Genomic DNA, 17,164 nt, shown 5'->3' on the forward strand with positions numbered 1-17,164 from the left:
GATGTCGCCGATTTTACGCTGCAGCAGACTAAAGCAGCAGCTTTGCAGTGCTACATTACTGCCGACTACTTTGCTGCCGCAAATAACAAAAAATAGGGCTACAACATCGGTATGACATTTGCGGCAATGTCCCGCTGCAATACTGCTGCAGTAATGCAGCCGACTACATTGCTGCAAATAACGTCAAAAAGGTCATTTTATCAAGAAGTTTGTATAAAATTTGACGTTTCCCGTAGCAATCGATGTTGCTGCCCGAATTTTTGATGGATGAATTATTAAAATATATCACTTTTTAGCGATGGTTTACCATTTCTTTATTTTCTGTATTCTTTATATTGTTTTCTGTATTGAGGTGTAATCGAGAGTGTTTGTATTGTATTGTAATATCCCATTTAAACCGACTGTTGACTCTATCGGGGCTCTAATTGCTTGTGCAGTCGAATTGATGTGTTTTGCAATTCCGATTGTCGCGGACCGTCGTTAAGTGTTTACACCCCTTTTTGACTTTAGCCAGAAAAATAAAGCAAATTGATTAATTGACTGTGATATCAAATAACAGTAGGTAAAGTACCATTTGGATTAAGACTTTAGGGTTCTATCTTTTTAGGGTTCCGTACCCAAAGGGTAATAACGGGACCCTATTACTAAGACTCCACTGTCCGTCTGTCCAGTTGAAATTTTCACAGATGATGTATTTCTGTTGCCGTTATAACAAATACTAAAAAGTACGGAACCCTCGGTGGGCGAGTCCGACTCGCACGTATCCGTTTTTGACAGTTGCGGCAGCAATGCAGTCGGCAGTAATGTCGCTTTGCAATACTGTTGCAGTCAGGATCCGAACGACACCTTAACGCCGCTAAAGTCACGACACGATCTTTTTGTGAATTTTTGCTATTTTTAAGTGACGTACATAATTCCGAATTTAGAAATAAATATATGTAATCAAGTAGGTCAGTGACTCAGCATAGTTTAATTGCACTTCAGGGCGCCTAAATGGGGGGAGGGGGGGTTATATCGGGACGATGGCTACGAAAAGTTACGTAATGCGCTCTACTCACTATCAATATAATGTCATTAGGTATTTTGTCATTACTTCAAAAATATCAAAAAAGTATAATACCTAACTTCATTAGGTATCTTCCGTCATTCTTTCTGTCATGTCTGATTCCATCATTCTAATCAATTCAATGTCAGTAGTCATATCATTTCTAGTGTCATTACATTGACATAACTCCAATACTGACGGAAGATATTTAAATAAACTTCATTACTTGCCGTCATTCTTTCATGGCAATCCTTACAGTATCACTAAAAATGACATTCCTTCAAAGTAATGTCTTTATTCGTGATAGTGTCCGGCCCATATGACTATTGCCATACATTATTTCGGTTTCGACTGGCGTTTTCTATCAGCGATTGTCATCTCCGCCAGGCCCCCAGTTGTCAATAAAGCAACCATTTCGTCAAACAAGCGCCGTATCACCAAATAACCCAAAACTATGACTTTACGACCATTCTCTCGTAATTGGTTGCATTGCGTCTCACTCTCTCATTAAAGCAAAATGTGAGACGCAAACACACATTGGACCAAGATATTTGACAGATGGAATACCATCCTAAGTCTCCCGCGTCGCTTATTCTCGTTATAGTTTCATCAAATTAAGACCACGGCCCGTTATAAATATTACGACTTGGGTGGTACTTGTTTTATGCATGCTTATTGCATTGGAATAAGGTGCATTTTTGTGTGTCCTGAAGGTTGGTATTATGTACATTTTTACGTATTGCAATGGGAGGGTATACAATTGTTTTTATGAACGATATTGTGGTGTGGTGTAATAAGGATACTAATAATAGTAAAAGAATAAAAGTAGGATGGGAAATAAATTATTGGCTACTAAATGCATAATAAACAAAAAGTGTAATTTAGTATGATTGAATAGGTACCTAGTAGACAATTAAAACCTATCCACGTTTACCTTAATTGAAAGCCCCTGGCCTATCTTTATAGACCCTTATATCTATATTAACCCTTATCTTTATAACCCTTTGGTTAAACCATAAAACACGTTTTTTTTTCAGAGTATTTCCGTTTTGATGTCATGACCACTTCTTCCTCGCGCTATCCCGGCATTTTGCCACGGCTCATGGGAGCCTGGGGTCCGCTTGACAACTAAACCCAAGAATTGACGTAAGTACTACTTTTAACGGAAGCGACTGCCACTTTGCCACTGCGTTCGCGTTTGTCTATTTTTGTATGGGATTTACGACAGCGCGCAAAGCGAGACGTTTTGGAAACTCAAAATCCCGTACAAAATGACACTTAACGCAAACGCGTAAGTACGTCACGTCACGATATCCAATGAAATTTACATTAGGGTTACAGATTTATTATTTATTATTTATTTTATTTATTTGGAGAACCAACAGCTATGACAATACCATAGAAATTATAGTGGATATAGTAATAGTAGTAACTGGACGCCCTTAGGGACTGATTCAGAAGCTATTGGCTTGAGTAAATATAGTCCCTTGGCCGTTATCACGTTGCCATAATATGATTAGTTTAATATCGTTACTAGAACGATGAAGTTTAGGTTAGCAGTGTCACGGGAATGTATTTTCTTTGCACCATGTTTCACCACGCTGACAATTGTCAATAATGTCAATTCACCGTTTTTAGGGTTCAGTACCCAAAGGGTAAAAACGGGACCCTATTACTAAGACTGCACTGTCCGTTTGTCTATCTATCTGTCTGTCACTAGACTGTATTTCATGAATCGTGATAGCTACCTAGATACCTAGACAGTTGAAATGAATGAGTCCGACTCGCACTTGTCTCGTTTTTTTCCCTAAGATTTAGATAAAACTTGGCTGGTTTAATGAGTTTCTCATCCTAGATGGAATAAATACGAAATCACAAGTTGTCCAGGAGAAAATGTATGTAATTTTCCGTTGGGCTACCAAAATACTATACTTTTTCCATTTTTTTTATTTATTATTAGTATTGTAGACTTTATTATTTTTTTCGTAACTCATTGGAAGAATTTTTAGGACATACAGTGAAATTGTGCTTATATTGTACAGAATAGGGGACTTGATCTACCAAATTTTATATACTTACCGTAGTTATTACTTTTCTTCCTTCATCGTAAACCCTTTTTCTAAAACTATAAAGTCGTATTTCGAACTAAAGGTAAGAAATAACTTCTTTTAAGACTCTTTAATAAAGAGGTCAATACTATGGCACTTGAGCCCGATTTCTCTCAGCCTCTTTATCTGAGATTGCCGGCCTAGGGGTTTAAGTGTATCACGTTTTAGTAGGTTAGTGGTTTCATGTTAAGAACCTAAGTATGATACGACATTAATGGTTGATATTGTAATTGTTGATTGAAATAGGTACAGATTTAGATTTCATAGACTTTAGATCTTCAGATCAGACTTCTAGATTTCATTCTCATGTTGTTTTTAAATGTTTAAAACCCATTCGTTTAACTTATCGTAATATTCGTAATAGACTTCCGTACCTCTGAAATGATCCAGAGCCTCTACCATCAGTTTTGACATTGACATAACGCTCACGTCTACGTAATTTACTTTCTGTACATCTCGCTTGCACTAATATGCGAGTACGAGCGAGATGCATAGAAAGTAAATTACGTAGACGTGAGCGTATATGTCAATGTCAAAACTGATGGTAGACGTACTGTACGCCTAGTGTACATTTCATTCGATAGCATAACGTGACGTACCTACGCGTTTGCGTTAAGTGTAATTTTGTATGGGATTTTGAGTTTCCAAAACGTCAAAGCACGCCAGCCTGCTTCCATTCACTACCACTATGTGGCTGGTGTTCCCACGTGCCCTCAATGTCCCACACACATTCACCTCAAAGATCGGCTACGTCAGCCATATTCGGGCGCACGAGCGCCGAGCTATCTAGGAGTCGAAGTGCGACCACTTCGACTCCTAGATAGCTCGGCCTTGGTCTTGGTCGAAATCAACCGGAGGGATCATCATCATCATGGTACTTACACAGCACACTAAGTTGCACAGTGCTTCGTAAAGGCGAATCCCGTTGCAACGCCTCGTGTCGAGCTTCGCATGTGAAATCTGCGTAGTCGTCGTCCGCTGTCGCTTTGAAATGGACCCTGTGGACAAGGAATAAGGTTCAATTTAAATTGATAAAATAATGGTTGTGAAAAATACTAATGATTATTGGTGACGATCATCATCATATCTTTACTCTGAGATATTCAGTTCTATTGTTTATTCCATGAAATTGTCTACCGTTTGTCCCGTACAAACGCGAATTTTCTGAAGATTTGCAGGTATAAGAGTTTCCTTTTCTATGACAAATGGTCAAAAATATGTACAGAAAAGTAATCGCCTGCTTTAAATGCCGAAAAAAAAGTCGTAACACAGGAAATAAAATGCGCTTTTACGGGACAGCCCGTGGAATGCTCCATATTTGGAAGGATTCTAGTAAACAAAATTATACTCCTCAAGACATTGATTTGTGAATGATGCATTTAAAAAAAATACTTAGTACCATTTTAAAATTGGTTTATAACGGGTGCGTATCGATGGCTATAAACATTTTTATTATAATATCAGTTGCAATAATGCTTATTTAGTGTAATTATAAAATGATATAACAACACTTAATATATTTTCATATGATATATATCATCATTTTATATAATGATTAATTGATCTAATAACATTTAGCATAACATTCTTGAAGTATAATGCATATTTCCTATACCGAATTTATGATATAGAGTTATTTCATCTAAAGTAGAATTGTTATAACCTTTGTTGATATAATGTATTAGATATATAATTCCACATTTACTATTACACACTACAAAAAACGATACTCTTTCTACGTATAACGAACTGCTATTTATAACTAGGTAGGTAAGGTTAAGAACTGCGACCCCTACACAAAACGAACCGCTACCAGAAAAGTAGGTTAGGTTAGGTTAGAATTGCGTCCATTACACAAACAAACCACTACCAGAATACTAGGTTAGGTTAGGTTGGAATTGTGACCCCTATATAAAATGAAAGGAAAAAAGTTTAGATTAGTTAAAGAGAACCCAATTTGCCAAGAAAAATTGATATATATATATATTTTTTTTTTTTAATTTAACATTGGATGTTTATTTTAGATTCAAATTGGAAGCCTCACGATACTTGTTAGTATGTACGTGTTTGCTGTAAAAAAAAGTATCAGGCGTTAAACATTTACATATGTCGTCATAAAAATACCTATATTATACTATATACCGAATAATGCTTATATAATAATACTTGTATAATAAATAAGCATTATATCACATGATTGTTATAATAAATGAGTGTTATATCAAAAGATAATTATATAAAATGATATTAAACATTTTAATAATATACCAAATGTATATTATACAAAATGAGTTATTATATTTTCTGAAATTATATTAAATGTTGTTATATCTACAGAAAATATATTAAGTATTTTTATATCGATCATTACACACCCGTTTATAACTAGGTGGTATATGCAGGCCTATTATGGATGGCTTTAAATATTAACGTGACAAAATATCTGTCACTTTTTGACACAGCGCGATTGAAAGTGACAAATACCGTTTTATCACGCTGTCACGTAGATAAGAACAACCATCATATCTGTACAGGTGGTATATATAACCGTTTCAATATTATATAAATAATAAATATGTTTAATCTCGTGTTTAATCCGCTGCCTACTGTAAGTTACACATCATTTTTAAAAGTTTGACGTGACCTTGTAAATATCTCAGCTCAGAAACTTCAAAGGAAGTTTTAATTGGGAAGGAAACTTGGATATTATCGATAACTTATCACTTAAGCAGAATTATCCTCCGACTTTCTAGAATTAGATAGGTTATTTATTTAGGTAATACTATAAAATTTGTTATATAATCTTACAGTTTTTTTACCCCTTATTGACGATCAGTCTGGCCTAGTGGGGAGTACCCTGCCTCGACCCTGCCTGTGAAGCCGACGGTCCTGGGTTCGAATCCCGGTAAGGGCATTTTTATTTGTGTGATGAACACCAATATTTGTTCCCGAGTCATGGGTGTTTTCCATGTAAGTATGTATTTATCTATATAAGTATATATATCGTCGCCTAGCACCCATAGTACAAGCTTTGCTTAGTTTGGGGCTAGGTTGATCTGTGTAAGATGTCCCCTTATATTTATTTATTTATTTATTATAAGTAGTCCTTACATAACTGAATGCACATACTCGTATGCAACTCATAAGTAGTCCTTACGTAACTTAATGCACATATATTGACTCTTTTAATTATTTTTGTATTATCATTATTCTCGTCCTGAATACTCTTCACAAATGAACAAACAAAAGATAAAGAACAAAACATTTAGCCAAATATATCCCACAATGCACTCAAATCACAGGCACACTAGCATTTCCATCTATCACTACCATCTAAATTCTAAGAGAATAAAATTCCCGAACAGAAAATGGAATTCCCGTCCCGCTGCATTAGGTATTCCCTGAAGCGTGGACACCATTTTACAGTCACTTTGTAATATTAAACTAATTTGAAAACTGCCAGACGGGGACTGTCCTAAATTGGCACAATTAGCGCCTTGTCACCCTAGGGTTGAGTTGAGTTTGCATTTTTACAAGTTTGTAGAAGTTGACAAGTTTTTTGTTAGCTTGTTAATTAAATTGGATTTGAATGACAGTCTTACGAATAATGGCTGTCTACCTAAAATTTATATAATTACCCGCAAGAGTTGAACACCAATAAAATAAAATAAAATAAAATAATAAAAATGGCTAACTGGTATATCCCAACTAATAATGCGAAAGTAGTATTAGGTAGTCTGTCTGTCTGTTACCTTGATTTGGTTTAGGTATACTAGGTAGGTAGACATAGGAAAGTTTTTATCAGTCATTATCATCATCATCCGATCATCCGATGTGCAGTTAGAAGCTAGTACAAGATAAAGTATTTCGACGCAAAAATAAAATGAAGGTACAGCGAGATGTAATTCAATATCATGAATGCACTTCATTCATAAAGTGTCCATGCACTTTTGCAGCTGGGTGCACCTACGTACTTACTTGTTGGTAGTATGATAATAATTAATGACCTACAATACAATACAACTAAAAACGGCGGTGGCCGAGTGGATATGACGTCCGACTTTCAAACCAGAGGTCGCGGGTTCAAATCCTGGCTCGTACCGATGAGTTTTTCGGAACGTATGTACGGATTTGATATTTATCACTTGCTTTTCGGTGAAGGAAAACATCGTGAGGAAACCTGCATACATCTGCCAAGAAATTCAAAGGTGTATGTGAAGTCCCCAATCCGCATTGGGCCAGCGTGGGGACTATAGCCCAAGCCATCTCGCGAGTGAGAGGAGGCCTGTGCCCAGCAGTGGCACATTACGATTACGATTATTAAATAATAATAATATATCTCAAGACTTTAGCCAATTCTTCAATAAAATGAGTTCGTGGCATCACTTGCACTGATCCACTGTAAAACCTTTCCACATTACTACGTCTTTTGCATTACAATGTTTTATAAAGTAAAATGATTATGATACACTGTGAAAATGTTCTATGGTGGGTCTCAAATCAATTTGTTCAATCCTGTCTCTCGTCTCTCAGATATTACTTTGTCCCCCTACTTGACTAAATAACTCAAAAGCCGTTGATGAAACAGAGCAATGAGTGCACTGCTGTTAATGTTCTGTGTTCACACTCATATCCGTCGCAAGGGACGCGCTCACATAAAACATTTTAACGGCCATTGTGGTTGGCGCCTTACACTTCCACATTACCGACAGTTCAAGCAGAAATTATACCACATTGCTTATAAAGAAAAGTGAAAAGAAACTGAAATAAATGTAATATACTGAGAAAAAATTACCAAGGCCTCCAGTGCCTCTGGCTGGAATCGAATCACCGTCCTCTGATATCGCGGTAGAAAAATACTCACTGTCTCGGGCGGTGAACTCGCCATTCTGGAATACCAGCCTCTCGCTCTTCCAACTGAGCTACCGAGACTTAACCGATAACAGCGAATATTTTGACCAAATCCGTCCTATACGCATTAGGGAGGCGCGTAGCGACATCTACCGCAAGAGCTAAACACTGCTTAAACGGCTACCGGGGTTCCAAGCATATCGGAAATTCTCCAGTAATGATGCGCCAACCCATACTAAAATTTTATTTAATTTTAAATAAATTTTGTATTAAGCAGAAATGCGTGCAAAGGGTACTACAATACTTTTAAGTACTGGAGTTATTTTTAGAGTAAAAAAAGCACCGTGTTTAAAATACAAGACAATGCCAAGAAGAACCATTCACCCTATTTTTTATACAAATAAATTAAACAACCGGCATGTCACCCTGTCACGCTCATGTCACGTTGCTGAAGTGACAGTGACAAGTGCAAAGCTGAATTAAACCGAAACTGTGGGTTAGGGTCTGGCTCCAATTTCACCACGGTGACAGGTGCGACAATTGTAAAACATCACTGTTGCTGACGTCACAGGCATCCATGGGCTACGGTTACCGCTTACCATCGGGCGGGCCGTATTCCTGTTTGCCACCATCATTGTTTTATTAAAAAAAACTTTATTATATCGGAAAAAAACAGATATTTCTCTTGCTAAGTTTATGACAATTGTCACAAGAAATACTACAATTGTCACGAAATTCTGACATATAACTCATTACCTGTCAAGAATTACCTACAATTCTTCTAAATCTTGACAATTGTCAGAAACTTCGCAAAAGAAATATCTGTTTTTTTCCGATATAATAAAGTTTTTTTAAATAATACAATGATGGTGGCAAACAGGAATACGGCCCGCCCGATGGTAAGTGGTAATCGTAGCCCATGGATGCCTGTGACGTCAGCAACAGTGATTTTACAATTGTCGCACCTGTCACCGTGGTGAAATTGGGGCCTGGTGTTACTGAGAGACTTTTCATTTTGGTTGTGTTGACGTCATGTTCTGCGGTAAAGAGTATCTACCATTACATCGTGTCGAATAATCGTCCCTATGATATGAGTCAAGTGTGAAGTGTCATGTCACATGACAGTTAATTTTTATATGGAGTAGCTGTGACTTAAAGTGTTTTTTAGTCATTTTTTGAAAACACCGCACATTCTTTTATCTAGAAATGTAACATTTAAGTCATAAAAATACTTACGGAAAAAGCATTATCGGCCCGATTCGAACTTTAAGTCAAATAACGTCAAATATTAGGACTAGATACGATTAGATATATTAGTGTCAAAAGTGACGTTTTTGTTTGAAGAAACGTCACTTTTGACACTGACATATCTAATCCATATCGTATCTAGCCGTAATATTTGACGTATCTTAAAATTCGAATCGGGCTGAGTATCTCTTCAAATATATTTTAAATTTAGCCAAGCAACAAGAGACTATAACACATTAAATTAACTGCCAACGTTTTCGTAGCGCTACGCTCATACCTTAAGGCTCTTCACGTTGGGCCAACTCCAACGCCAACGAGGGACGCAGCCATGCGGTAGAATGAGATAGCAATATCACTTGCTCCCTCTAACGCATAAATGCGTCAGGGCGTTGGCGTTGGCGTTGGCCCAACGTGAAGAGGAGCCATTACGTGTCTTATCATGTAAACAAACAAACGTCAAATCAATAGGAAATCTAAACATCGTAATGTCAGATATTTCTGAGGTGATCCGTTCGTTACTGCGATTATTGATTAAAATCTTATCAGAAATATTTTTCAGTGGTTATTTGGTAGGCTTCAATACTTTGTGAGTTTCTTTAAGTATACAACAACATTTTAAGTGATGATTATTGTGTAATTCCAGAGAAAAGTGTGATAATATCTTCGAGAAGTGTTTGTTTACATGATAGGACAAGTAAGGACGAATACACTTTAGCCCAAAGTTCCTATTTTCATTGTCCTTGAGTATATTTAGTACGGGCCTTTGTCGGCAACAATATTTAATTCAAATTGTATTAATTCCATTGTCTTGAAGCCTACTAAATTCCGGGAATCAGGTAATACAGGGCTTCAACCCCCGGGGGTTTCAACCCCTGTCAGCGCCGCGGGCAGTACAATAGGTATTTCCAATAGTTTACAGGATTAATTAAAAGGTTTTTCGATTTTGAATCTATTGGTAATTAATTTGGGGAGTTTAGCTTACAACAAATATTATCGAATGGATTTCTTAAATTGGGTGGAACAGAACAAAGGACTTTTATGCAAGGAGCGCTCTGGTGGCCTAGCGGTAAGAGCGTGCGACTTACAATCTGGAGGTCGCGAGTTCGAACCCCGGCTCGTACCAATGAGTTTTTCGGAACTTATGTACGAAATGTCATTTGATATTAACCAGTCGCTTTTCGGTGAAGGAAAACATCGTGAGGAAACCGGACTAATCACAATAAGGCCTAGTTTCCCCTTTCTTTCGTAAAAAATAGTGCCTACGCCAATTCTTGGGATTAGTTGCCAAGCGGACCCCAGGCTCCCATGAGCCGTGGCAAAATGCCGGGACAACGCGAGGAAGATGAAGATGGTGATGATAAACATTAGTCCAAAAATCTGCATGTTTCAACCCTAGCAAGTAGATTCGATTGTAAAGTCAAGTTAATGATAATGACATTTGTCACTTAAAAATGTAAATAACTTTTTAGTGGTAGGGTTGTCACTGATATAAAAATATATCATTTTAATTATTTTGTTTAACTTTTTAATCTAGGTTTACGATTATAATAACTCCATTGTAGATCACATTACACTATCTTTTCAGCTCAGTCTCTAGAAATGTTCCACCAATGTATTTTACCTTATCTTATCTTACTACCAAAAATACGGCAATATCAAACAATATTATTATATGTCGCACACACCGTCTATCTTCGTCGTGTCACCTCACGACGCTTTCGAAGCAATTTATGTTCATATGTTTGTACCACAGACATGTTTTAAATAGACGTCGTTTGTGCGGTTTATTTAAGAACTAGCGCAAGAAAAAGACTGCATAAATGACTCTTGCCAAACTTTACATTGTACGGAAGATAAGCAATATTTCTGTATAACGTTACTTTCAACCGAAGGACCAACGCCTTAGCACGCTAAGTTTGCGTGGTCTAGTTCGACATAAGTCTTTGTTCCCAAGGGTGTCTTTGGAACTGAAATGTATGGGCTTTTTGACAGTGGACGTAATTTAAAGTTTGAGTATTAACATAGTTGCAACACGCCTGTTTTAGGACTTTGTCGCAGTGAGCGTTACTGTGCTGCGGAGGTTTGAATTAAACATTATTTAGTGTGACATGGTACTAAAATGAACGGATTACTGTTTTGTTTCGAAATGTTGTTGTAGTTACTCGTATTATTAAGCTGAGTTTTATTAAGAGGAAAGAGGACGGTCAGCAACTACTTTGTATGAACGTAGTGTGTCTCCGGATATTAAAATTATGGAAAATAATTTTACTTAAAAAAACGAAACGACTAAAAAGTTCTATGTAGCTGTAACCTCGGTTGAGTAATGCGATGTGCAGAGGAACACATCCCATACAAAAGCATTTTTGCCCATGCCGATACGGAGACCTTCGCTAACGCTCGGTCAATAAAGATGAATAACATAACTACTGTCTCGAGGTTGTCTTATCAAGTGACCGCGGACCCGCGTCAAACGTTGACAGAAAATGTCATTATGCGGAATTGGCGGCCCGCTTTTTCATACAGAATAGATGAGCTGTCAAAACAACTGTCAGGAGATCGTAGAGTTTGAAGCAAGTAATAAGTTTGAGAAAGTTTTTTTTTTATAGTACCTAGTGACAAATTCGATATTTTTATATGAAAGGAAACTTACAAAATAGGATTTTTAGGGTTCTGTAGTACACAAAGAATTATTTAGGTAACATTTCATACATTAAATATTTTTTTATGTCATTTGATACACAACTCAACTGAAAGAGATCTCTTAAAGGGATAAGTTCGCCTTTGTACTAAGCATGAGTGGTTTTTTTTGCGCTTCCCATCTATTCTTGTAAATGTGCTATATTGATCTCTGTGTGTCCCTACAGCTGAATTGTAGTAATTTTTTTAAATCACCAATGGTTGATTTCCATGGGAACAAAGAGTTTTTTGGACTAAAAAAGTCAATTTTGAAAAGGGTACTTACCTCGATATAGTAGTATATCTCGTAGACTTCGGCTTTCCATTCTGGCTTTCGACATCTCTGATTTCCTCTTTAGACACTGTAACAAAGAAAAAAACAATTAAAGAGTTGAATATCTCAGTCTTATTTTGAACAATTAAGAAATTTACTGATAATTATTTATTTACAAGATCAATAAGATTAAAAGTTCAAGTCACAAAAAATAAATCACACTTGAAAACTAATTATTAATACTATTTACTGATAATAAACAAACTTGAACCAATATGTCAGTATTGATACTGTCAGTGGCTAATTTCTTGCATCAAATAGTATTCTATACATTCTATATGACGACCGGTCTGGTCTAGTGGATAGTGACCCTGTCTGCTAAGCCGATGGTCCTGGGTTCGAATCCCAGTAAGGGCATTTATTTGTGTGATGAACACTAATATTTGTTCCTGAGTCATGGTTGTTTTCTATGTATATAAGTATGTATTTATCTATACAAGTATGTATATCGTCGCCTAGTACCCATAGTACAAGCTTTGCTTAGTTTGGGGCTAGGTTTGATCTGTGTAAGATGTCCCCTAATATTTATTTATTTATATGTATTATCTTGACCCAAGTAATAAAACTCTCGTCAAAATATTAGGATATAAATACTTTCCTATGTAATAGATGTAGAGGTATTTAAGGATTTGTGTCTACATACATACGTCTCTTATATAATATGTATATTTATATCGTCATCTCGTACTCACAACACAAGTTTTATTGAGATTATGGGACTTCTTTTTATAACTCAATAACCTTCTCATCTGTAACTGTAGCCGGCCCACCAAGTAGCAAAAGCGCATAACCCCAAAATTAGCAAATTTGCCAGGTAAGTCACGATTCCGGTAAAACAAACGATATCCGTTTTAAGCTCGGGAGTAATTAAAATGTGCCGTAATCGATGCTGGGTTAATGGCGCAGATCACTTGACCACTGGATGGCGCATTGAGGACAACTTGCGTCATATCCGTCCGTTATAACCTTCAAACCCCTCAAAAGAGTGCACTCCCATCTTCAACGCGCTTATAACACCTTTGGTGTTGTTGTTGTGGTAATTGCTTGATATCAGGCGATTCGTCTGCTCGTTTGCCACCTATATGTATATTGTAAGGCACATTGGGCCTTACGAGGATATTGCAGCGAATACTAGGCGTAATAAATAAATCGACCTAAATAGTTTCACAGTAGTAGTTCCTTTTAGGTAGGCCTAAGCTCAATAAATATATAACTGTAACTGGTAGATACTGTAACTATTAATCGTTTGTCTTTATCTGTCGTTTCGACTTTGGTATTTGTAAGAAAGGGGTAAAACATAAATTAACTAATTGAGGATTAATATGGTCTTCGGTTACCGCGATAGTTACTCATGAAATAAAACTATTGGAACAGATTATATCGCGTATATTGAATTCATACTACATCCCGACGTTTCGAACACTTTACAGCGTTCGTGGTCAAAGGGTGACGGCTGTAAAGTGTTCGAAACGTTGGGATGTAGTATGAATTCAATATACGCGATATAATTCGTTTCAATAGTTTTATTTCATAATTGAGGATTGTAAAGTTTTATGAATAAGCCGTTAAAATATGGCAAAACTGAAAAATGTATTCGTCTTTCTAATGCAGACTCTACAGGGGGTGGTCTACGGTTAATGGTCGGTACGAGGGCCCTCTTAATTTCGTCTAATTGGTTTTTAAATTTCGCCGGATATCCTCGGGTCAGGAGTTAAATTTTACGTTTCATCCGATGAGTAGGCACGTTACTGTTGTGAGTACGGGTTAATATCATGGGTACAGACAGAGTTGTTTACAAGAATACTTAATTTTGCCCGCGAGTTTGTTTGCGTTCGACGCTTTTAATTTAACCATACATTTTCTCAAATTTTTCCCATCTAAGATATAGTAAGTAGAGAATAAATAATAGGAAAGTATTTTGGTATGAATATAGGTATTTTTCATCCGTACTTATTATGTCACACGTTTAGTTTAACCTTTTCGACGCCGTGTCAAATTGAACTTTATGCATTTGCACGTAGGTCTACGTTGCTCTGTGGTCTGTGACCAATTAATCAGTCTTTGGCGTTGAACCTGCGGTGCGGATATATCGGTCATTGGCGTCCAAAAGGTTAAATACGATACTTGGTCGTAATTTACCAGGTAGGTACTGTCAAGGAATTTAATTTCCGTACAATTTAGTACCTTGTCAAGTTGTCACAGTGATAATCAATAATATTACTCAATCAATAATACTAAACTACTATAAAAGTTGCTATTACCAAAGACATATGTAACTTCGTATAAGACGAATAAAGTCTAAGGAAAAAACGTGCCTCGGAATTCAAGTAAAAGTCATTCTCGGATAGATGGCGCACACACTTTTAGCCTATCCTCGGCTAGATGGCGTGACGACACCGTGTCATATTTAACAATTTTAACACATAGATATCAGTGAATGAACATGGATCATAATGATATAAAAATAATAAAATCATTCATCCATATATACATTATTTGATAACTTTATACGTTTTCATTTTGTGTTTTAGTCGTGTGTCGATAGATGGCAGTAAATTTACAGTGACTACAAAATTTACAATGACAGGACCCCTCTATACTATCTATTCTTTTTGCTATTACTATACTATTGTCACTGTGGTGACAAAGTACAAAACGGTAGGTACTGAAATTAAATTCCTTGATCGTACGTTCTTAGAAAAACCGGACAAGTACGAGTCGGACTCGCCCACCGAGGGTTCCGTACTTTTTACACGACTGCCCAAAAAATGAAGTGTATTGTTTTCAGCGTTCATGTTTGTATGTATTATAGTTTTAGTATTTGTTGTTATAGCGGCAATAGAAATATCTGTGAAAATTTCAACTGTATAGCTGTCACGGTTTATTGATATACAGCTTGGTGACAGACAGACAGAAAGACAGACGGACAAGTCTTAGTAATAGGGTCCCCTTTTTACCCTTTGGGTACGGAACCCTAAAAATGTAAACCTTTTTTTTAAACCAAGCTCACACCCCAGCCTGAGACTAAAACAAAACGAATTTGCTATCATTTTAAAGTGCCTTTTATATACAAAATATAATTCGTATTTGTTCACAGAATGTTCAAAATTAACATAACACTAGTGTTTTACGAGCGAGGCTGGATATAAACCCGACAGCACGCTCTGGGGGCGGTTCTACCTAATTCTAGCAATTTAGGTGTTACTGCGACACAGTGGATCCTGACACAGTAGGTTCTAGCCCCGTATACAGCATGCCATTAGAATATTACGAAACTCTGCGTAGGAGGCACCACTACCACTATTCGTCACAATCTGGGGGTCTACCGCGAAACAAGAAAATCGAAATTTCGTTATCTAACCTCTTCTTGCGTATTTGAGCGATAAAGATACAGATAACTAAATGTCAATTTTCGCGTTTCCCGGTAGGCCCTTGTTAACAAACCGCCTTGATGAATGAATGTCCTATTTTATTGTCTGTGAAAACTTGTCAAAAAACAGTTTAAGGCAAAGTATGTATAAGTTACTCTATGGTTTACTAGAGGAGCTAGTGCTGCACTCTGGCGGCAGAACATTGCAATAATACCCCCTTTCGCTAACGCTACGAAGCGAAAGAAATGCAACTGTCAATGTCACACATATAGAGATAGAGAGACGCAAAGCGATTCGATAGCAAAGCGCAATCGATCGTCACCTTGGCTAGGCCGTCAGAAGCCTTATCACTTGGGACTGACATTCGCTAGCCCAGGGCTCGGATCCGGTATTTTTTTTTAATGTAACGACTTTGTGTTATAAGATTGTCCAATTAAAAATGAAATAATAAACCAAACAACGAAAAAGAACTTAATAATACCGGTATTTTTCTATGAAGCAAATACCGGTTTCCGACCCCTGCGCTAGCCTATGCGTAACTTGATTTCTGTGCATCTCGCTTGTACTCACATATTAGAAAGCGAAGAAAGTAAGTTACGCAGACGTTAGCGAATATGTCAGTTTGACACTGCTAAGTCAGTCGTGGTAACGAAAGGTCCGATCGCTGTGTCTCGCTCCAACATATGGTTGCCGCCGCCACTACCGCCCCATCCCGCAAAGTCGTAGCCGAGCCGTAAGGCTTGACTAGGCCTGACCTACTGTAGGTAGCTGTATACATAATGTAATCCCACAGCGGTCGTAGCGAGAGACAAAGCGCTCATAGCGCGGGACAAAATAATTACATCCACCTTAGCGTTGTCTTGCTCATATCTGGCTTACAGGTTAGCCTGCTTCAGACTGTGTTGCTTGAAACCGAATAATGCATGTATTATCTTGTTTTATTAAGGTTGCAGTGGAGAATCACTACCCGATTCGAAATTTAAGATACGTCAATTAATAGATCTAGAAACGATATGGATTAGATGTGTCAGTGTCAAAAGTGACGTTTTTGTTCGAAGAAATCACGTTATAACAAATGTATGATAGTTTTTTTATAATTATATTAAGCATTACACACCCAGGGTTGCCAGATCGAAAGGCGCTATTATCGGGAAATATTGTATTTTTCGGGATTTTGGGACTTAAGTCGGGAAAAAAACATTCAAATTAAAGTAATTGTATTAAAAACAACGATATTTTTCATTATTGGCACTACGTCAGCTGCTCTGCTCATCAGCCCATAGAGGTTTGTTTTTAAGTATATAAAAATAGTATAAATTCTTTGAGAACTTGAACAAACAAAAAAAAATCGCGGCGGCAAAAAGTGACAGTTCGGAACTTAAAATTATTGTTTTATAACGTGAAGCCTTTTTTCGGGCCATTTTTAACTTTGTCGGGAATCGGGAACACATGCTAAAAATCGGGAGAATCCCGCCAAATCCCGACCCTCTGGCAACCCTAATGGAATACCACCCTTATCTTGTACACATAT

At 37.1% G+C, this 17,164-nt stretch overlaps 1 protein-coding gene across 1 annotated transcript in view; it reads right to left on the minus strand.

Annotated features, from left to right (window-relative positions):
- The window catches only part of LOC134801940 (nephrin-like), a 246,027-nt gene that overhangs the window by 101,185 nt on the left and 127,678 nt on the right, over positions 1 to 17,164 (minus strand). The window contains exons 3-4 of the mRNA XM_063774569.1: positions 12,215 to 12,290; positions 4,036 to 4,151 (exon numbers count right to left, since the gene is read on the minus strand). Coding sequence (XP_063630639.1) covers positions 4,036 to 4,151; positions 12,215 to 12,290 — 192 coding nt within the window. The remainder of the gene's footprint in view (positions 1 to 4,035; positions 4,152 to 12,214; positions 12,291 to 17,164) is intronic.

The sequence above is a fragment of the Cydia splendana genome, chromosome 23, assembly GCF_910591565.1.
Source record: "Cydia splendana chromosome 23, ilCydSple1.2, whole genome shotgun sequence".
Lineage (NCBI taxonomy): Eukaryota > Metazoa > Arthropoda > Insecta > Lepidoptera > Tortricidae > Cydia > Cydia splendana.